Source organism: Juglans regia, chromosome 1, assembly GCF_001411555.2.
Source record: "Juglans regia cultivar Chandler chromosome 1, Walnut 2.0, whole genome shotgun sequence".
Taxonomy (NCBI): domain Eukaryota; kingdom Viridiplantae; phylum Streptophyta; class Magnoliopsida; order Fagales; family Juglandaceae; genus Juglans; species Juglans regia.
The window spans coordinates 37,790,964-37,814,808 of NC_049901.1; the positions used below are offsets into that span (position 1 = coordinate 37,790,964).

Genomic DNA, 23,845 nt, shown 5'->3' on the forward strand with positions numbered 1-23,845 from the left:
AAGAGCAGGTCTCAAAGACTTGATTTATGAATCCAATTTTATATTGGAATCTTAGAGGGCTAGGCACCTCTCAGAGAAGGCTGCTGAAATTGGTAAGGAAGCTACAACCTAGCATTGTGGCTGTTGTCGAACTATTTGGTAATGATAACCGTATGAAAGTTCTACAACAAAGGCTCTTGTTTGAGAGCTGTGTTTCGAATGAGGAGGTTGGAGGTAAGTTCTGGGTGTTATGGAAAAAAAGGGTTATGTGTGTCCATAGTTAGCCTAACTAATCAAAGTGTTTATGTGGTTGTTCATGAGAATAATGTTAAGTTTGTTATTACCTTTATTTATGCGAAGTGTACGTATTTGGAAAGAATGAAGCTTTGGGAAGATTTATCACATGGATCCATGCATTGGATTGTGTGGGGTGATTTCAATGTCATGAGTAGTGATGGGGAGAGGATAGGTGGTAGGCAGAGACCAACTATTACTTTGAAGGAGTTTAATGATTTTATAGATGTGGTGGGGCTGGCTGATTTGAAGTTTGAAGGTAATTCCATGTCCTGGTGTAATGGTCGCCATGGAAGTGATAGAAGTTGAGCAAGATTGGATAGGGCTCTAGTAAACCCCATTGTGGTTACTGGAATTTCATGAAGCTAATTTAAAGTATGTTCCAAGACTTACGTCTGATCATTCTCCTATGGTGGTATCTTTGAAAGCCCAATATCAAGGCTATGGTTTTCATCCTTTTAAATTTCATAATATGTGGCACTCGCATGACAATTTTTGGGATTACGTGAAGGGGGCTTGGAGGAATCCACAGTTTGGCTCGGGTATGGTCCAGCTGGCAAAAAAACTTAAACTCCTTAAAGGGGTGTTGAAGCGGTGGAATAAGGAAGTTTTTGGGTGGACGGGGCTCACACATTTAGCGGTTGGAAGAAAGGGGTTCATGTTTTGGAGTTGCAACTTCAGAATGGACCCTCCGAAGATACAGAACTTGATTTGGTAGCTACAAAGGTGGAGCTAGCTACATGGGTTAGTAGGGAAGAAACTAGGTTGGTGCAGCAAGCAAAACAAGCATGGATTGAGCAGGGTGAGGCTAATGCTAGTTTCTTTTGTGCTGTTTCTTTTAGGTCCCATAAGGTGGTTAAAGAGATGAAGTTGAGTAATGGTGTATGGCTATAATCCCCTAAGGCAGTGCATTTCGGTGCAGTGGAGTTTTAAAAAAAAAAAATTGAGTCTTCTCACTCAGGGTTGTTACCAGATTTATCCTCTTTGGTGGTCAAAGTGGTAAGTGATCCTGATAATACTCAGTTCTTAGAGTTTCCTTCAATCCAAGAAGTTAAGGATGCTGTTTTTTCTATCCCTATTGATAGTAGCGCAGGCTCAGATGGGTTTGGGTTTGGTTTCTATAAGTCCTGTTGGGATATTGTTGGGGGAGAGGTTGTGGAAGCTGTTCATGATCTGTTCAAGGGTTCCCCCTTCACAGCGCATGGTTCTTTTGCGGACTACAGGTTTTTCTAAAAGCTCTTTGCCGTTTAAATATTTGGGAGTTCCTATAGTTGCAGGTAGGCTCAAAGCCTCCCATTTTGATGAGATGGTTGGCAAGATTAGTGACAAAGTTGGAGGGTGGAAAGCTTGAATGCTATCTAGTGGGGCAAGGCTTCTTCTTCTAAAGCACGTGCTTGGAAGTCTCTCTATTCATATTCTATCCATTTTGCAGGTCCCTAAATCTGTCTTGACAGTGCTTAACAAGTGTTTCAGCAATTGTTTTTGGGGCTTTCATGAAGGAAAACCAAAGAAGCATTGGAAAGCTTGGGAGATGATGTGTAAGCCGATCCATGAAGGTGGGATTGGGGTGAGGGATTTGAATGATATGCAGAAGGCTCTCCATATGAAATTTGCGTGGAGGCTCTTATCTAAAGATTCTCTCTGGTCATGTTTTTTATGGCAAAGTATGTGAAACAGGAGCATATTTCTCTCTTGAATTCAAACAAATGTAACAGATTTTGGAGGATGGTGTTGCAAGGTATTATAGATGTTATTGGTCATTCTAAATGGAAAGTAAAGGAAGTGGAGGTTTCCTTTTAGTATGACAAATGGCTTGGTGATGAACCCATAAGTGCAACTCGGGATGTTGTGGAGCTTCCAAGGCTTAAAGTAAGGGAATGTAAGTTGGAGGAGGGGTGGGATATGGAGCTTCTTTCAAGGCTAGTTGGGCCTCAAAAATCGAAAGAGATTGTGGATTTTTTGGGTAGGCAAAAATAAGGGGATGATTTGTTAATATAGGTAGCGAAGAAGGATGGGAGTTTTTCAACAAAAAGTACGTGGAAATGTGTTAGAGTGAGAGCTCCTATGATAATGTGGGCGGATTGGATTTGGTATCGTATGCCAAAATAATTTATTTCGACAACTATGTAGAAAAATATAAATAATGCTTTCAATGTGGATGAACACTAGTGGAAAAGTTAATGAGCACTATATATTAGTACTCTCTAACAAAAACAAAATAATAATTAAGGATAGGAATATGGCATTGAAATTCATCTGAAAACATGACAGCTTCAATCTTGTCATTGCCCACAAAACATTATTAATGAAGAAGATATATATGCGAAAGTCAGGAATATTATTGATTCGTATTGAATTTATATTAGCTGTGGTATATCATATCTTTGGTGAAGTAGTAAATTAAGCAGAGTGTTAAATCATTGGTTAATTCTAATTTTAAAGATATGTTTTGAAGAAAAGTAGATCTTCAATATAATATTAAAAAAGAGAAAAAGTTTTAGATTTAATCATTACAGATCATGACGTACACCTGCGTACTACAGGGAAAAAAAACAACGCCCTGAAAAATATTGGAGGAAATTAAGCACGTGTTGGATAAGAGAATTACTTATATAAAAAAGTATTTATTGCAACAGCGAAGAATATTTCAATAAGATCACAAAGGTAGGAGTGACAATATGTGACATGATTTATAAATTCAATAGAAATATGCATGGCATAAAATTAAAAGGTTTGAGTATGATATAAATAGGTTCGGATCAAAAAGAGTTGACCCATTAAGAAGCGGTTAATAAATGAGTTGATAATGAGTCAACCCGTTTAACCAGTTTAAATTTATTTCAAAATTACAATTTTATTATTATTGGGTTGTAATATTGATATTTTTAACTAAATTGTTAGTATTATAATTTTAGATTTATGCTCATATTTGTTATTGTTGGGTTTGTAATATTAGTTTTATTATCGGTTAAAATTAGAAAAATATTGATATTTTTTGTTAGTAGGTGACTTTATAATTTTTTTGGAGATATTGTGACTACTGGTAAATATAAATTTTAACTTTTATGTAAAATTATGATAATTAAATCAAAATAGTTATGCTGGTTAGTTCAACTCATTTACATAATACGAGTTCAAATGAGTCATGTTGTGTGACTCATTTTTAGTTAATTATTAAAAATGTCAAAATGGGTGATATGATATATCCCTTATTTTATCTGATCGTGTTAGGATTTAAAAGTCTGATCCATTTAGCTTAACGAGTCATAATCAGATTAATCCATATAATCAAATGTTTATTATTTGATACGATTCGAATACGATCCGCAGACACGAAATGCCATCACCTAATTATAAATGCCTTATAGCCCTTTATTTAAAAAAAAAAAGAAAAAAGGAAAAAATCCTGTTGTTTGTGAGAAATATATAGGTTGACCTTTTTTTTTTGTACTTTCTTATCCAACTCAAATGTCAAATTCAAATGAATAATATTTCGATGTTGTAAGAGTACTACTACTCTTACTTTTGACTGGGATAGAGATCTGAGTGATGCAATATGCAATTTAGAACGCAGTATATTTGGAGGAATATTCTTCTTCATAGGTTAAACGCATAGGATTCGAGGAATCATCGACAACTGGAATAATAAGGCCACGTGTGTATATATATATATATATATATATCTATATATCTATAGATGGTGCGAGCGGGCGTTAGTTATAAATATATTATTATTATTTTCTTTCGAGTATTGTTTTAACATTCTTACTTATTAAGAAAAAAATATATAATTTTACTAATAATTATTTTCTTAATTATTAAATAAAAAATAAAAAATTTAAATGTCTGAACGGTGAGATTGAACGATAAATTTGAAAGACTCCACTAATATTTTTCGTGTATATATATATATATATATATAATATAATATAATACAAGTGTACATTTTTCAAATAAAACCAGATGAAGTACTGAAACCAAAAAGAATCGTACACAAACTATGGTCAACTTGATTTTTCTATCAATGCATGTAATTACTAAGATTATGCTATATATAAATCATACTCCCTTCCTAGCTACTTTCATACCATTATATAAGATATGGTTCTTGGAATATACTTAAAATCTACAAGATAATGAATGATATTGTCACCTAATCATAATTGGATGCCGGTATAGTATTTAGAATTTTCCAAGTACTAATAATAATAGCCCATTGGTCTTGCTTGAGAAACCAAAATGTTGAAAGGAGTACTTGTCTATAAAATTACCGTTTATCCCAAAAGTTTAATTTAATAGGATGATGTAAACTTAATTAGTCATATCTTTATATATTCCCCCTCTCGTATGAGCCAGACTCTCACTCAATAAATATATTTATCACATAGAATATTTAATTAATTATTGGATGAAATGTAGAGTTAGAGTTTAGACTTAAGACTTTTACTCTAATATCATGTGAAAGCACTACTTGTTAAAAAAACTTAAGTTGATAAGAACAGTTAGACTTAATTATTTATATTATTTGGGTTAAGATTTTAGGTTTGGTTCTTTGAAAATTCTTAATGGCTCTGATCATGAGATTCATTTGCAGCAACACACACACATATAGGTGCTACTACTCAATCACATCATTTTGCCCTCTCAAAGTTACTGTTAGTATAATTGTATTTTTTTTTTCTTTCAAATATCTTTTAAATATTTATAAAAATATACATAAATTTATTAGTAGTTACTTTCTTAATTATTAAGAAAAAAATATAAAAACGATCAAAATGAAAAAGTAAAATTAGAGAGTGACTTGGCATTTTTCATATATATATATATATATATATATGAATATGAATTAGACAAAAGGTGCATAAAGATGGATTTTTAGGTATTTATGGTTCAAACTTCAAACTTCAAACTTTTCATGGATTTGATGGCTTGGAGTCCAAAAAGAATTAGCAGAGGGTCCATCGTACTTAAGCTTTCTTGGTACAATTATATTTTCTGAATTACTTAATTTTGTTATAATTGGAACAGTACTAGTAGATATATAGAGGGCGGGCACGCAGGCTGGCGATAGGAGTTTTGAAATGCAAATGTGGGATAGAGATGGAAGATGGTAGCTAGATAGAGATGATGAAGCTCATGTACAAAATGTGACAGATAGAAATTAAAGTGTGAAGAAAACAAAGATGGAAGTCCCACTGAATGACATGAAATATATATATATAAATTTATATATATGATGGCCCTCGGGCGGCCCCCTCGTGCGTTTTCTGCGCAAAAAAGGACTGATAGATGCTACTGAATGACAGACCAGCGACTCTTTTGAGTCTTTTGTACGTTTGCCTTTCAAAGCTGCCATGCATGGGGCTCGACTTTCATATTACTGTTTGTTTTTTTTGTTTTTTTGCTGGGTTATTACTTTTTCCAAATAATGGGGATCTAAATTAATTACCAAATGCAATTATATATATATATATATATATATATATATATATAGAGTTCTAACCTATCCAGTTTAATCTGATTTTAGATAAAATTTAAAACCAAATAATATATAGTGAATTTACATTTTTAAGAACCGATTCCACACATATTATCTCTTAAATCGATACTTCCAGTTCTACCGATTCCAGTTTGGTTCGATCAAGTTTTTTTTATTTTAATATACTATATATATACTATATTATATAATATATATAATAATATATTATAGTATATAATATTATAATGATAATATATTGTGGTATATTATAATATATAGTGATATAATATTAGTTTAACTATTAATACAATAGACTATAGTGATATAAGATTTTAAAATTTAATATTATATTGTAGTATATTTGTGGAGTCATGAATTGTAACTTGTAAAGTTTTATGATTGTGTGGTGTATATGTATAAATTTGGTTCTCATTAAAAGTTATTCTTGTGAATGTTAACATATTTTTACATGTTTTTTTTTAAAATTTATATAAGCGTGAATTTAGATTTCCAAGGTTCATATATATTTATTTTAGCACATATTAGACTATTTGTTAGGATTATTTTTTGCTCTGAATCATTTTGTTTTATTTTATGATTTTAATTTTTTAAAATCTTTTAGCATTTGCCATGAATACAACTCGTGGCAAATACTTTTTTTTTGCTGGAAGTAATTATTGCCCACGATAAGATTTCTTCATAAATAAATATTTTCGACGAAATATTTTGTGAAGAATATATATTTATCAGGAAAGTATTTTATCGAAAATATCAAAAATAACTTTTTCCACAAAGATATGTTATGGGTAAATACTTTTTGCTATAACCTCTTCTCATAGAGAATGATTTTATTTCTCACCACATCATACCAGATGAAACCTTATTTGCCACGGAAAAAAAAAAAGTTTTAACCACCACAATAGTTCATGGGAAAAAGAAAGCTTTTCCCATGAACTTGTGGTTTGACAGAAAAAGAAATTTTCCTCACCAGTTTTATGTCACGGGTCCCCCACGACACAAATTGATGGAAAACAGATCGTTTCTCATGAAGTCTAGACTCTTTTCGACCACAATCCATTCCGAGAAAAAACGAGATTTGTTGTAGTGAATGGTCATCCAACAGGGGCGGCTCAAAGGCAAGGCGACTAAGGCGCTTGCCTAAGGCCCCCACTCCTTAATTAAGCCCTTAATGGCTAATGTGGTTTGTTCAAAAAAATTGACACAAGTCATTTATACTCCTTCAAAAAATAAAATTGATAGAAAATAAATATTAAAAAATGTTAGTATTGTAACCAACACATCTCGATATTCTTTTAATATTTTGCTATGAGTTGTAAATAAATTAATAATTAATATTTCCAATAAACGCCTTATAACATAAAAGCGCAGTTATTTCAGATATACAATAATTAAGAATAGAATATAAAATTTAGATTATAATCTCAATTTTAAATAATATTAATCATGATCTAAAAAAGAAAATTTTTATGATTTTTTTTTTCGATTTGGGGGAGGTGATTTTGAATTTCAGACCTCTATTTTAGAGGCTGAATGTTATGACAATCAAGTCATATTCCTTTAGTTAAAAAAAGTATTTCTGATCTTAAAACTTACACACAAAAAAAAAATAGTATATTGTACAATCAGAATGTTTGTTGATTTGTATTATATTTAATTGGAGAGTTAATTGAATTATTATATTAAAAATTTATAAAAATAATCTCGGCCTTAGGCCACCGTGTGCATTGAGCCTCCCCTGTCATCCACCAAATGTATTGCATCTACAACATATAGATTGCGTACATACCTTTACATATATATATTTTTAAATTATTTGAGACATACTTAATTAGAAAATAAATTATTTTTACAACTACTATTGCCCAACACGAGATTACGTACATATCTTAACTTAGAAAAATCTAAACTCTAGTTTACTATTCGAAACTCTAGTTTACTATTTGATTGAACTAATTTATTTCTTTTATCTTTACACCGATTGTTTATTATGCCAAATTGTTCTATTAATATTTATGCCACTATAACAAATAGTGGTTTTTGGGACATAAAGTTTTCCCTCAAGTCTGATTTGATAGCAAATAATTACTTTTTGCTACCAAGTTCATGTCCTCAAAAAAATTTGGCTGCAAATATTTATATTGGATCATTTTATTTGTCATGAGTTACAATTTGTGAGAACTAAATATTTTTTCCCTCAAAACTCACCTCCTCAAAAAAAGGTTGTAGATAATATTTTTTTACGATGGCACATGCCTTCATTCTTGATGAAATTGGTTTGTGACAACAAACTTACATTACCCATGACCGAAATTTGCTTAAGAAATGCATTAATTTTGATTTTCATCCCGGTGCAAATCACATTTAAATGTTTGGTAAAGTGAATCACGTTTAAATGCGGTGCTTTTTGCTCTTTTAAGGCGACACTAGATTGTTGCAAAAAGTCACAAATTCGAATTCCTCCCTTCTATTTCTTCTCCCCTAGTCTAGAACTCATATATATCTTTTATCTCCGTCCATGTCTCTCTCTTCCCACGCAGTGCTCACTGCCGCCCTTTTTTACCACCATGCCCACTACTATGTCGTTGCCGTCTTGCCTTGCCGGTGAGTCTCCCTTCTCTCTCTCTTCTGCCGTTTCTCTCACTCTCCCTCTCTCCAAGACTGAGCTCGTGTTCTTCACAAGTTCTAGACCATTTCGCCCGAGCCGAATTGAACTCTCCATATAGCCATCATGTGGTTCCAGGTCTTTTCTTCTCTCTCGGTTACTTGCATTCGTCGCTTACAGTAATTTCTCTCTCTAATACATTACCCCAGTTCCCATTGCCCCACAATTCCTCTTTGTTGCTAATTTCTCCCGTTAATTTTTCTGACAATAATCCAATAGCCCATGTCTAACATTTTGTTCCTGTTTTGATCCTATTTTCTTTTACTCAAAAACATTTGGGGTTCTCCGCATTTCGACACGGCTTGGATCTTTCATTCTGAAAAAGATATCCGATTAAGATAAGTTTAAATAAGACTCTAGGAGTGCATCCGATAAAGATAAGTATGTGAATGAAAGATATCCGATTAAGATAAGTTTTGAATTGTAACTCTTATCAAATCTTGTTTATTTTATAAGATAAGAGTTTATAAGAGTCTTATATATGTGTCGAGTTTAAGAGTCAGTTGAAGAGATAAAGATGCAAACATTATTGAAGAACCTGAAACAAACTTGAACTCAATGTAATCCAGAAGAAGTGATCCAGTCCGAGATGTTCGCAAATAGTTAGCAACATTTCTGATTGAGATTTTGGATAAACTTGTCAGCAGAATCATTCTCCAAATCAATGACAACATTGCCTATTTGTAGAGGAGTCGGTTGAGGGTTCTAGAGGACACTTGAACTGCACATATTCACAAGTATTTGAGAGCTTGAAGATATGGATAGAACTTCAAGAGATCGTGCAAGAGAATATTTTTGAGAGAATGATTTTCCAAAAAGACTCAGTCCATGGGATTGAGTAAGAGAGCATACTTCAAGGGGGAGTTGCCATGTTCAAGTTCAACCACTATAGGTTCCAATAGGAAAGACAAAGATTGGAAAGCGTCAGAGGTTCTGACTACCTACTGTGGTAGAAGACAAGCAGGTCGTGTGTTTTGGGTAAACGTGTCTAATAGCTTTTGTTTAGCATTAACGTGTATAATTAGAGATACTTGGATAATTTCAAGTTTCCAAAACCTGATTGTATTCCATCTCGTTCTTCATCTAAATCTTGGTCTATCTTTGAAACCCTATGTCTTCATCTTCACCTTCCGCTATTTTAATATCTCACTTGCCAACAAGTTTTTCTTTATGGACTCATGACGCCATGGGTCTCCTAATTCTAAGGTATTGGTCCTTTTTCATTTGTAGCAGCATTATTGTACACTCAATTTCTGGGTTTGCATTGTGGATTACCATTCAAATTTTATTATCTCGTCCATGCTACTCACCACGTATATACACTTAGTCAGTGTGGTAAAATACACCTAGTCACAAGAAGCGGTATATTGTGTTAATTCAACACCCAACAAATAGTTGCTATGGTGCACTTTTTCGCTTGAATATGGAATGGCTTCTTGTCATTTTTCATTTTTGGAGAGATTATCAAGTTCTTGTATGGAGAGAGACAATTAAAATTGGTATAAAATTAATTATAGCCCAAGATTGAAACTTGATATATAGATGTTACTCAACTTGTTGAAGAAATTGTCTTTTAACAGAAATTCTAATCACACTAACATAAGTTCAAACATTTTACATTCTTTGAAATAAATCTTCCGTCAGGAGCACAACTCAAGCATGAGGTGGGTATGTCATCTTCTAATGTGACGGACCTGGTTTCTCACGGTGCGACATTGGTCTGGTTTCTCATGGAGCGGCAGTGGTCTGCTTTGGTTAGGCATGAGTAGTGAAGGGCTCCTGTTCTTCTCAGATGGGTTTAATCAGATGAGATCAAATGTTCTTTACATTTTATGAAATCTCCTACGTATCTCATTCTGATTGAGGGCTGTTAAACTCATAACTTCAGCCCGACTGTTCCGAAGAGGAACTGTTCTTAAAATCCATATTTAAATCTCAAGCGCCATAATAGACTAAAGCACAACATATGTAAGACTTTCATTGTTTTTTGTTTTTGAATTTTGTTATAAAATCATACAATGTTTACATAATTATGCTACTAAATTGGAATATAGTAAACCAAAATTAGACGTTCTTTTGGTCCTTTAGTTGCTTTCCTAATCGGTAATTACATGCATGCACGAAACACACACACACGTGTTTTTGTTTATGCTTCTTTTTTTTTTTTCTTGGGTATGATTTTATACTGATTTTAATTCTTTTTGAAAACTTGAATCAAATATAATATGTAGGTCTTTTTAAATTTATTTAGAGCAGTGCTACGTACCCATAAGCCTCACATCCTGCACACCCACTTAAAAACATGTCATTTTACCTTTTTATCCTATTTTACTTACAAACATGTTTGAAATCATTTTCATTACGTGGGTTAAAAGTAAAATGATATATTTTTAAATGGGTGTGCAAGTTGTGAGGGTTATGTCTAGAATTTTTCATTTATTTATTATCTTCAATATTTTCTTAAAACATTATCTTCAATATTATGCTATGAGGATTTGATCAGTAATCCAACATATCTTGAATATATAGCTAGTTATTAGGGTCTTTAATTAATTCGTATAGTCATGTTGGGCTTTGATCATATATGAGCCAACCCTAACCTAATTCATTTAATTAAATGGATAATTACTTAACCCTAATCAATTAATTTCATGTTGAATTTATGTCAAGTTTACGAGCTGTGACTAAAATCATAAGTAATTTGAACTTCATGTGTGCCAAATCGGGTTGTGTTAGGTGGGGTTTGAATTGTATATGAACTAAGGCCTATGAATAATAGTGAGATAGTTTGTGAGTTAATAGTAGTGAAATGGCCTGAGTTAAGATATTTTATGGGATTATGAAAAATTAGAGAAAAAAAAATTGAATAAAAATATTATAAAGTTATAATATTGTTATAATATAATTTTTTATGATTACTTTTATTTTGAAATTTGAAAAACTTGAATTATTTTTTGCGTTTTGTGTTAGCGTCTTGCAAGACTGATCCAGGTTAACGTAGATCTCGTGGGTAATATGGATGTAGAGTAATGTGAGGATAGAGATAGAACAGATGCGGATTTGTATTGTGGATGACTGTATGAACAAGCTATCCAGAAATGAGAAAAGAAATGAACGGATGCAAGGTGTATGTTGAAATTCCTCAAAGGGACGAACGATATTGCCACACTGGGAGCATTCGAGGTCTCCCTTCCTCCAAGAATTCCACTACAAAGATTCCGGACCCTTCTCCACTACCTCACTGCCTGACTATATTCCCACTGTAACAAACTCTTCCCTTTGATAAAATCACATCCCACAACAGAAATGTAAATGACAGTATAAAATGCACCGTTTAGGACACTCCCCCAAACGATGCTTTTCACATTCAAACTAAAAACGACAATGCTAAATATAACACTCAAAGCGACATTAAATACCTTTCCCATGAAACGGTGAGTTTTGGGCTTCCTTTAATCCACTGCTTCCTCCAACGACGCTGTCCAGAGTAGACCCATCTCAAACACTTGAACTCAACACTTATCACTTCCGAACCCATAGCTTCGATTCCATTTCATCAGTTCTCTAGGGTTCTTGACAACTGCCCTCTTCTTCACAGCACCTTACCCACAAGGTGCAGGTAAAGGTGCTGCAACTCCCATAGCTTCTCCCAAGTATTATTCTCCTCCGTTGCGCCCACCCACTTCACTAAAACTGTCGTAATCGTGTGATCCCCATGGCGCTTCATACGTCGTTCAACAACAGTTTCAGGCTCAGGTTGGACTTCGCCTTGTGTATCAACTGGAGGTAGAGTGGCTAAAGGTTGCGTTTGGGCTGCAATCTTCTTCTTGAGGCATGACACGTGAAAAGTGGGGTGGAGCTTGGACCCTTTCGGCAAGTCCAATAAATTGAGCAACCTCTCCCATTTTCTGCAGTACCTTGAATGGGCCATAAAATCGAGGAGAAAGTTTCATATTTCTTCGATTAGCCACTGATTTCTGCCTGTAAGGCTAAAGCCTTAGGTAAACCCAATCTCTAATCTCAAAGTGTCTTTCCGATCTATGTTTATCTGCTTGAATTTTCATACGATTTCTTGCATTATCTAAGTTCTCTTTAAGCATTTGTAACACCTTATCTCGGTTCTGTAGTGTTTGGTCAACCTAGTTGTTTGCTGTTGTTCCTAGTATATAAGCTAACAGAGGCCGAGGTGCATAACCATACAGGGCCTCGAATGGGGTCATTTTTGTGGAGGTGTGGTATGAGGTATTGTACCACCACTTTGCAATTGCTAACCACTGCACCCACTTCTGGGGTTTCACTCCAGCGTAGCACCTTAAATAATTTTCTAAACATTTGTTTAAGGCCTCAGTCTGTCTATCATACTGTAGATGATATGCTGAGCTGTGATTGAGTGTCGATCCTTGTAGTGCAAAAAGGCTCTCCAAAATGAACTCACAAAAATCGGGTCTCTGTTTGAAACAATGGTTCTTGGTAAACCATGCAACTTAAAGACATGATTTAGGAATAAGTTGGCCATTGTCGCAGCAGTATATGGATGGGACAGTGGGATAAAGTGACCAAACTTGGTGAAACGATCAACCACCGCCAAGATGACATCGAATCCCTGGGACTTAGGCAATCCCTCGATAAAATCCATTGAAATGTCCGTCCATGCCTGTTTCGGAATAGGTAAGGGTTGCAAGAGACCGGCGGGGGAAGAAGTCTCGTACTTATTGGCCTGACAAACCCCACACTCTCTTACCGTCCTCTTAATGTCCTTCTTCATACCACTCCAAAAGAAATCTCTCTTAGCCCTTTGGTATGTTTTCAAATACCTGGAGTGTCCTGCCATTGGATTGTCATGTATGTACTGCATTACCTTGTTTTTGAAAGATGATTCAGCCACAATCACAATCCTGCCCTTTTTAAGTAAGAGCCCTTGCTGCAATTGGTAACCCTTTGGAGGATCATTGTCTTGCTGTAATTTCTGCATTAACTGCTGCAATTCGACAGAAGTTGTGTAGCTGGCCTTTAATTCTTCTACCTAATCAGTTGTAGGAAATGATATCATAGCTAGAATAGCCCCACCATCCTCATTTTGATCCTCGACCCTTGATAGGGCATTTGCCACCACGTTCTCCTTTCCCTTCTTATACACGATAGAGAAATCATAACCAATCAATTTACTGATCCACTTTTGTTGGGCTGTAGTACCAACTCGTTGTTCCAATAAAAACTTTAAAGCTTGTTGGTTGGTTTTAACTACGAATGATTGGCCCAGCAAATAGGGTCTCCACTTTCTCACTGCTGTGACTAAGGACAACAGCTCCTTCTCATAAGTAGAGAGTAGTAATGCATTTCCCTTTAAGGCCTTACTCATGTAAGCTAGTGGCTGTCCAGCTTGCATTAATACTGCCCCCATTCCTCGCCCACTAGCATCACACTTAATAGTAAAAGTTTGTGAGAAATCCGGAAGTCTTAGAACCGGTGGCTATGTAACTGCTGACTTCAAGTTATTAAAGGCTTCCATTGCCTCGGCTGGCCACAAAAAAATATTTTTCTTTAGTAAATCAGTAAGGGGAGCTGCTATCACCCCATAATTCTTAATGAATTTACGATAATAGCCAATCAACCCCAAAAATCCTCTCAATGACTTCACATTCTTTGGTTTGGGCCACTGTAGCATAGCTGCTACTTTCTTGACATCGGCTGCCACCTCTTTTTCACTTATCACATGACCCAAATAATCAATTTCCGACACTCCGAACTGACATTTTGATAACTTAGCGAACAACTCATGCTGCTTTAATGCCTCCAACACCTTCTCTAAGTGACCCAAATGTTCATCCCAACCCCTGCTGTAAACGAGTATATCATCGAAAAATACTAGGACAAACCTTCTCAAATAAGGTCGAAACACATCGTTCATTAACCCTTGGAAGGTTGATGGTGCATTCGTTAACCCAAAAGGCATCACGAGAAATTCATAATGCCCATCGTGAGTCCTAAATGTTGTTTTCTCCACATCTTCCGGTATTACCCGTATTTGATGATAACCGGATGTCAAATCCAACTTGGAAAATACAACCAACCCATGTAACTCATCTAATAGTTCATCAATAATGGGAATCAGAAATTTATTTTTATAGTTTCCTTATTAAGTGCCCTATGATCGACACACATCCTCCAACTTCGATCCGACTTCTGTACTAACAACACCGAAGATGAAAAAGGGCTGGCACTAGGTCTTACTATCCCAGTTTCCAATAATTCAGCAACTATTTTTTCGATTTCCTCCTTTCGATAATGAGGATAACGATAGGGTTGTGTTGTAATTGGCTTGGTTCCCTCCTTGAGGGTGATTTTGTGATCATGTACACGTGAGGGCGGTAGCCCTTTAGGTGTCTCAAATACCCCTTTGAACTTTTTGAGCAGATTCTGCATCTCTTTTCCCAAACAACCCACCTTCCTCCTCCCTTACTAATAACTGTAACAACAACCATTTTCCCTTGTTAACCAAATTAAACAAGGATTTGTTACTCTCCACCAAGGTGGAGTCCTTCAAAGTCAGCCCCACCAAGATAACTTCCACCATACCTAAATTTCATTGTAAGATTATTGAAGTCCCACCGAATGAGCTCAAGAGTTTTCAGCCACTCTACTCCCAACACCACATCACAACCACCAAGAGGTAAAATGTAACAAGGAGAGTTGAAATAGATACCTTGTATTTTTGTGTGAGCTACACTGCAATACCCTTCACTATATATAAGCTGTCCATTTGCAACCCTCACAGCAATTTTCTGTTTTTCTTCCATCGCCAACTTGGTTTTCCTCACGATAGATGGGTCGAGGAAATTGTGTGTGCTCCCTGAGTCCACAAGAATCACCACTAGCTCTCCCCCAATGGTTCCTCTCAACCTCATTGTCTTGGTACTAGGAGTTCCTGTGAGAGCATTTAATGAAATCTCGAGTTCTAGGTTCATTTCGTGGACCAAAGCTGGAGCTTATTTAGTCAACTCCTTAGCTATTTCTTCCTCTTCCCCACCATCTTTCAGCCCATCATACCCTTGTAATAAGTAAATTCGGGGCTTTGTGCACATGTGATTTGGGTTCCATTTTTCTTCACAATGGAAACATAGGCCCTTCTTTCGTTTCTCATCCATCGATAATGATGACACTACTCTCTGAAAGGTTCTCGACCCTCTACTACTACCTTCACCTCCAACAGCCGTGTTGCTAGGTCCATGGCCTGCTGGTATCATGCCTTTCTCATTGTGCAGCTTAATGGGTTTACGAATACTACTTACGTATTCCTCTTGCACCCGAGCTAAACCAAATGCAGCATTTAGATTAAGAGGATTAAACATACGTAGGGGTAACCTGATTTCATCTTTCAGTCCGCTGAGAAAACAACTCAACTTATGATGGTCCGAGAGCCCTCGTAATCTATTTGACAGCGCCTCAAATTGTGCTTTGTAGTTAGCTTATGACGAAGTTTGCTTAAGACGAGTAAGGGTCTCCATAGGATCTTCGTAAGTTGTGGGTCCAAAACGGACCAGCAAGGCTCTAACCATGGTGTCCCAGCTATTAAACTGAGCTGTGTCAAGGGCATCCTGGTACCACACCAAGGCTTCTCCCTCCATGTGATAGGAAGCAACTAGTAGGCGTTGAGCTTGGTTTGTTTGATGATATTCAAAGTATTTAGAAGTTTTGAATATCCATGCTGATGGATTTTCCCCACTGAAATGAGGAAAGTCTAATCTGATGCCTCTCTGAAATCCCCCTTTATTTTGATGTTGATCCCCCTCATGTGTTTCGTACAGGTCTCTGTTTGCATGGACATTTTGCTGGGCATTCTGATTGGCTACCATCATACGCATCATATCCATGAACTGGTCCATCCGAGATCAGTTGTCTGCTGGTTTGCATGTATTTCACATAGCTCCTTGCCCAAAATATCGATTTGGCATTGAAGACCCTCCAGATTGTTCTGTTTGGAACGTGTTGCATCAGCCATGCTGTGAGTTGTTTTATGAGACTAAAATGGGTTTTTTGTTGGGTTTTATGGATTTCTGGGTTGTAAGGCTTGTTGAATGGAATGATGAAATGTATTAATGGTGTTTGTAACTGCGGAAGCTAGGTCTGGTTAGGATCAGTGCTCAGGATACCAATTGTTAGCGTCTTGCAAGAGTGCTCCAGGCTAACGTAGATCTCATGGGTAATATGGATGTAGAGTAATGTGAGGATAGAGATAGAACATATGCGGATTTGTATTGTGGATGACTGTATGAACAAGCTATCCAGAAATGAGAAAAGAAATGAACGGATGCAAGGTGTATGTTGAAATTCCTCAAAGGGACGAACGGTATTGCCACACTGGGAGCATTGGAGGTCTCCCTTCCTCTAAGAATTCCACTACAAAGATTCCGGACCCCTCTCCACTACTTCACTGCCTGACTATATTCCCACTCTAACAAACTCTTCCCTTTGATAAATTCACATCCCACAATAGAAATGTAAATGACAGTATAAAATGCACTGTTTAGGACACTCCCCCAAACGATACGTTTCACATTCAAACTAAAAACGACAATGCTAAATATAACACTCAAAACGACATTAAATTCCTTCCCCATGAAACGGTGAGATTTGGGCTTCATTTAATCCACTGCTTCCTTCAACGACGTCTTCCAGAGTAGACCCATCTCAAACACTTGAACTCAACACTTATCACTTCCAAACCCATAGCTTCGATTCCATTTCATCAGTTCTCTAGGGTTCTTGACATTTTGTTTGAAGATTTGATAAAATTGTAATGATTAGATAATTATTAGATAAAAAAGTTGAAAAGTTGAAAATTTAAAATTGAAAAGTATTTATATTTAAATGGTGTTTGGATATTGAGATGAGATGAGATGTAATAAGATGGTTTGTGAAACCAAATGTGGCCTAACTCTAATACAATCCAAAAGAAATGATAATATACATGATTTTTGTTAATTTCAAAAGAAATTATAGTTCCAGTCATGAGAGCGCAAGCGCTGTGCAATCACTTTGAAATAAATTAATAACTACGGGACCTACATGAAAGAATAATAATTTTTAATAATGGACCCACTCTTTTTAAAAATATCTGCACAACGCTTGCGCATTCCACGACTGCATGTAGTATATCTCTAATGTCAAAAACCACACAACAGTTTGAAAGGGGAAAAAGAGTTATTTCTAGCCCGCTACGACGACCTAGGCCTTGATCGGTGTCATCTGGAGCCCCCAACATGATCTGGTGCGGCTGTGCATACATCCATGGTAGTGAATGAAAAATAAATATTAAGAATGTAAAATTGAGATGAACACACAGATTTATGTGGTTTAATATATTATCTACGTCCACGGGATTTTTTGGGGAGGGGATAGTCTATTATAATATACTTATTTACAGTCTCTCATGATTTCTCATATTCTCTGTACAATGGAGTTTAGAGTTCTATTTTCTGGTAGATCTCTTGTCGTTGGAGCTCCTGTCATAAGGTTGAAGAAGCTGAAGAAGTGGTCAAAAATTCCCTTGAAATCGTCTAACCGTTTCCTTTTAATATATCCCTTCTTTTTGCGTGCCCTTAGGGAGTAGTGAGGATTTGCTTCCTTCTCTTGCGTGTCTGACATATTCCTTTATTTTTCGTTTTCCTCTTTTCCTTTTCGTGTCCACCTTCCATTCCTACTCACACTTTCTCTTTTTCCTTTTGTCTTCCCTTCTTTTATTTTCCTTTATATTTTAGTAGTGAAACATCCCCTTGAGCTGGCCTAGTAGGCGTACTTTAGACTTGTATATTTTACCCCTTCCAATATGTCTAACAGCCGGGCCGCATTACTTTCGAATTTAAATGTGGCGCACGACATTTATAAATTTATCCCAAGGTTATTCGAATTAATCTATACAGAAACTTGTGCTCAATCTTCACCATGGATTCACGATCAGAACTAGGATAGTTTGAAGCTGGATAGCTGCAATAAATGAAGAAGCATAAAAACAGAAGATGCATGTTTTTTGAGTACAAACTTCAGAACAAGTTGCCACTCATGAAATTAAAATATGGGGCCAATCAATACATCCACGTAATTTGAAACAGTGTGATGAGCAAAGCAGAGAAGGAATCGACCACAACTTGATGAATCTGTTTCACAGTCACACAGTGCGAGGCACTAAGTACTATATAGGCAGCAGGTGGTCGGAGCATGCAATGCGAGAATTGTTGTTACAAAAGAAGGGACCAAAGCAAAGCAAAGCAAAAGGGGAGAGAGATTGGGAGAGAGAGAGAGAGAGAGAGAGACAGGTCCCAAAAAGAAGAAGAAGAAGATAAGGGTGTGAGTGAAACTTCTTAAAACGACCTCTCCACTGGAGTCATTCACAGGTCCATGTCAAGCCAAAATTATCTCAGATTTCTAACATGGACTCATGATAATTGATTGATGGTCTCTGACATGATAGGACTTCAAAGCTGCCATGTGTCAGTTTGTGATTCAAACCAGTCGGGATACTTCTAAAAGCCTTTGTCCAGCCTCAGAAACTTGAAAGCGATCAAACATGTCTGAATTTTTGAGACACAGCCCCATTTGCCTCAAACTGTCAATTCTTTGCCCCTTCGTACCGCTATAACCATTTAGCACTAGCAAAACCCAATAATTCAGATGTTATCCAAAACATTGGAATTTGATCAGCCCCAAACCTGCAAGAGGAATTCAGCCGCAGCATTCAAATTATTTAATTTTCAAGCTGCTTTTGTCCCATGGGTCTTCTTGTATAAGCATATTAGCAAAAGGTATATATATATATATATATATATATATATACATGACTAGTTTCTAAGCCTAGATTATAAAAAGAAGATCAGTATATAATTTATACCCGCAACAAAAAAAATAAAAATAAAAATAAAAATAAAAAAAGGAAAAATGAGACTAATTGCATGGAAACAAGTTTTATCCTTTATCCACTTCACTCATGAGGTCCAATCTCTCTCAACTCCACAAAAATTAAAAAAAAAGAAAAAAGAAAAAAAGAAAATTGAACAGAGATATCAATGACAAGAATTACAATCTAAAAAGGGAAAGAAAAGAAAGAAAAAGAAGTTGGTTTGCTTCTTGGTTTGTCCCTTAGTATTGGTCCTTGGGCTCACAAGAGGAAGCGACCACAATACATACTATTGTCTCTTGCTCTATAGCCTTCCCACCACCGTCACAGCTGAGCTCTGATTCTCCAGTACCCCCAGTGCAAGTTAGCATCTGGGCCCTACGAGCTTGGAACTCCCAGTTCGTCGTTCCGATCACGTACAACATCAAACCAGCGCAGCAAATCTGGGCCGATAGTAGGCCCAACCAAAGCCCGCAGAACCCAATTTTGAGTTGGAATGCTAGACCAACGGCCACGGGCATGCCTACAAAATAAAATGCTCCAAGGTTTACGTTAGCCGCCGAGGTCGGGCGCGCGCTCCCCCTCAACACCCCACACCCCACGGTCTGCGGACAGTTCCCGAGCTCGCACAGCCCTATGATTGGTAGAGCGGCTGCCGTCAACTTTAGTATCTCGGAATCGTTAGTGAACATCCGGGCCCACTTATCCCTCATCCCCGAGGCGAACGTCATCGCTAATAGTCCCATTAACTCCGCCACGCACACCGCCACTACCGCGGATGTTTTCGCTTTGTGAGGATGGTTCGCTCCCAGTTCGTTCCCGACCCGAGTCGACACGGCGTTGCTGAGGGAGGACGGGAACACGTAAATCAAGGCTGTTGTTTGAATCAAGATGCCCATTGACGCCACGGTTGTTCTGGGGTTCACCAAAAGCCCGCACAAGACGATCATGATCTCGTACCACCACCATTCCAGGCAAACAGAGACGCAACTTGGAGCGGCGAGCCGGAGCAGCGGCTTCCAGCCGGTGAGACACTCTCGGCTCGGACTAGTCCAGGTTGGTTCGTGTAACCCGGTGGCCCACACGTATAGGACAACGGATAAGAGCACGAAAAAGTTGGAGGCGGCTGAGGCTGCCGAAACTCCTACCACACCAAGGCGGAAATGGGAGACGAGCAGAAAGTTCATAGGCAAGAGGAAAACCGTGCCAGCGAGGGATGCTAACGTGAGAGGGTGCGTGATGCCCTGAGTGCGAAGGTAAATGCGGATTGGGTGAATGAAAGAGTTGGTCAAGAGGTCCGGGAGAGAGAACATTAGGTACCTGTGAGCCATGCGAGTGATGTTGGGGTCTTGGTGTAGACAAAGAAGAATCCTGGACATGTTGAGCCAGAGAAAAGAAATGGGTATGGACGAGACGAGGAGGAAAATCACGGCACGGTGAAGCGTTACAGATAAAAGTTTGGGACGGTTTGCTCCGAAGGCTTGCGAACAAAGGGGCTCCATGCCCAGAGAAAGGCCTGCGAGCACAGAATAGCCTGTTATATTGGCAAAAGCGATGGCCAGCGAGCCAGCGGCGAGTTCAAGGTCACCGAATTGGCCGAGGAAGAGCATGGAGAGGATAGACCGAGAGTAGAGAATGAGGGCAGTTAAAACCATGGGGAAAGCCAGCTTTACGAGTGACTTAGATTCAGAGACGATCTCGGGCAGAGTTGGTAGAGAAAACTGGGTTAGCTTTTCGGGGTACTCTGTCTTGGGGTTCTCTGGGTCGTCTTTTGTAGGGATAATCAGCTGCGATAAGAGATCGAGAAAAAGGTGGGTGATTAGAGGCTGCTGGTGCTCTTCCTTCTCAGTTGCAGATATGGGGGAATCTGTATTAAAGTCTGAATTATACATGATTGAAGATGAAAACAACGACGATCTATGGTGATGATGATGATAACGATCAAACAAATCTGTGTCACCCTGCAAAAAATTAGCTGAGCTAGCAGATGTGCGGAGATACTCTCCTGGAGAGCACTCTTTTATCTCTCTCTCTCTTCGAAACCTCTGTGTGTCTCTGCTTCACTCTGTCTCACTCTGTCTCTTTCTCTCTATATGAATGGATGCTACTACTTTCCAATAGAGGATAGATAAGAATGCAGGGCATGGATGTATTAATAAGGACTCGGAAGTTAGGTTTTCAGTATTATTTTGAAATTCATTTTATTTTTAAAATATTCTACTTTTTTTTTTTTTTTTAAATTCCTTTCTGTCATATCCTCAAGAATTAAAATGGGACTATGCATAAATATAAATATATATTTATAATGTGTTATGTAACTTTATGTGGTTCAAGCGAAGAGACGTCAGAAATGTCAGATATTCTGTGCGAGTGTGAGGTCCAATTTCCAATAAAATAGTTATAGAATGGGGTTTTTAAGCTTTAATGAGAGACAGAGAGAGAGAGAGAGAGAGAGAGAGATGGATGATCTATGTTTGATGTTGGGTGGGTTTCCTTTCCTCATTCCTGGAGGCAGTGCCGGTGCTGAGCTTTCTGTATTAATTCGATCTGTGTGTGCGTGTGAGAGAGATGCTTTTGCTCTCTCAGTTGTTGCAGTAAAAGCTCTGATCTCCTCTCATCTCATGATTTTTTCAGATTTATTATCAAAAAGACAGATCCCCGCGCCGGATGCACTATGTTGGCAGTGATACGGGCACTTCTCTGTTCATTAATAAACTGGGGGAGGGAGGGGGGTGCCCAGACCAAAAGGACCATGCTGTCCCTACTACTGTAAATCGTTTCGTATCTTTAAACTTCAAAGTGCTAATTTACGTACAGTTTATCCCATGGGAATTATGTTCGGAATATTTCGGTAATGTTGTGTACTATTTCAACATTTAAGTCGATCCATCACAGTACTTCGAGTCATGCTTTGCTTTACTTCATGATAATCTTATACTTCGTGTGAAATTTCGATGCATGGGGAGATTTTTTTTTTTTCCTTTTTTTTTTTTTTTTTTACCATAGGGAGGCAAGAGAGCTAGCTTAATCCTTTGAAAGGAGTACTTGAAAAGAAAACAAAGACTAGCGTTAAAAGAAGATAAGAAGAACAATATCTAAAGAGAGACTGAGAAATTGTAGAAACCAACAAGTCCAAATAGATCATGTATGTGACAATTAAGGTCTAATTGAATAATGAGATAAGATGAAATGAATTGAGATGATTTGTGAATAGTAATGAGATTATTAGTTGAAATGAGATGAGATGTATCTTTGTATCCAAATGAAGGTAGGTCGATAGAGAAACATACCATTCTTGTTTTTTATCATATTGAGATGATAGTATCTATAAATAATTAAATTTTTTAAAAAATAATAATAAATTAAGAATTGATAAATAATATCATATCAATGTACGGCGCATTAATGAATGAATAGAGATCATGGGAACATGCTTATAAGTATTTTACATTGTGAATTTATAAAAAAGTCCTGTCGATTATGTTTTGAGGCATAGAAATTAGTATGAAACTGAGATGAATCGAAAAATTTCCATTGTTGAAGAAAGATACATAAAAGATGATGATAAATGAGTCCGGAGATGGATATATAGATAAGTTGATAATTAATGTTTTGAAGACCCTTAAAACTACGTGTAATTGGGGCCAATATTTCGTTTAAAATCTATGATCATCTTAGAAGATCGAGTGGAGGTTGAGGTTCAAGTTCATAGCTTTATGCTACAACTCTCAGTTACGTTTGAGCAGTGAGAGTATTTTAGGTATTCTTTAAATAGTAATGAAAAAGTAGTGATAGAATATTGAATAATAAAAAATAATTATAAAAAGTATTAGGTAAAAAATAATAAAATAATAAATAATTTTGAAATATTCAAAGTGTTGAAGTACTCTTAGACCTGGAAGGTTAAAATTAAAGAGGGGCGTGGAATTTGTAGGGAGGGCGGTTTCGGTGATCTGATTAATGGAGGAAATTAAGTTTTGCTGAGGTGAACCCCACTAAGCGCTGTCAAGGCTCTAGCTCTACATATGTCTGTCTGTAAACTAAAAGACCTGCATGTCGTTGGGTTTTGCTCTCCCAAATCATGAACTCTTTTCTCGATCGCGTCATTACTCGTCACAACGACCTGGAGAAAGAAAAAAGAAAACATGTTTTCTTCTATTCTAATCAGTTGAATTCCATGTTTCCACAGTAAATGTATGGGAATTGGGAATCTGGGATTTGATTTTCACATGATGGATAGCCTGGACTGCTCGAAATTTACGTGCGTGAACAACGGAGGATCACAAAGTAAATCAAGAGGGCACAAGTCAGGATGGCTGGCATTTCAACGAACAGATGGAAGGAAGGAAACATATATACCCTCTCACCGCAATTTAACCTGCCATGCATCTCTCTCTCTCATCTTTCTCTTTCTCTCTCACTCACACACACTCATAATTTGTCTTGTTGACTTGAGTGAAATTGGCTTGTAGCACCTATATATATATATATATATAGATTTGGCTTCCTACCTCTGCGG

General features: G+C 36.9%; 2 protein-coding genes across 2 annotated transcripts in view; both read right to left on the reverse strand.

The window, feature by feature from the left end:
- LOC109009972 (deoxyhypusine synthase) overlaps nt 1-23,845 on the reverse strand; it is an 871,604-nt gene that overhangs the window by 662,356 nt on the left and 185,403 nt on the right. The gene's annotated exons all lie outside the window — the stretch shown is intronic.
- On the reverse strand, nt 19,391-21,480 carry LOC108987231 (protein DETOXIFICATION 52). The gene has a single exon (XM_018960114.2). It carries the CDS (start codon nt 21,216-21,218, stop codon nt 19,569-19,571), a length of 1,650 nt encoding a protein of 549 aa, XP_018815659.1. The 5' UTR covers nt 21,219-21,480; the 3' UTR covers nt 19,391-19,568.

Excerpts from the sequence above, each read along its gene's own strand:
- LOC108987231 (XM_018960114.2), bottom strand. The coding sequence starts at position 21,218 with ATGTATAATTCAGACTTTAATACAGATTCCCCCATATCTGCAACTGAG.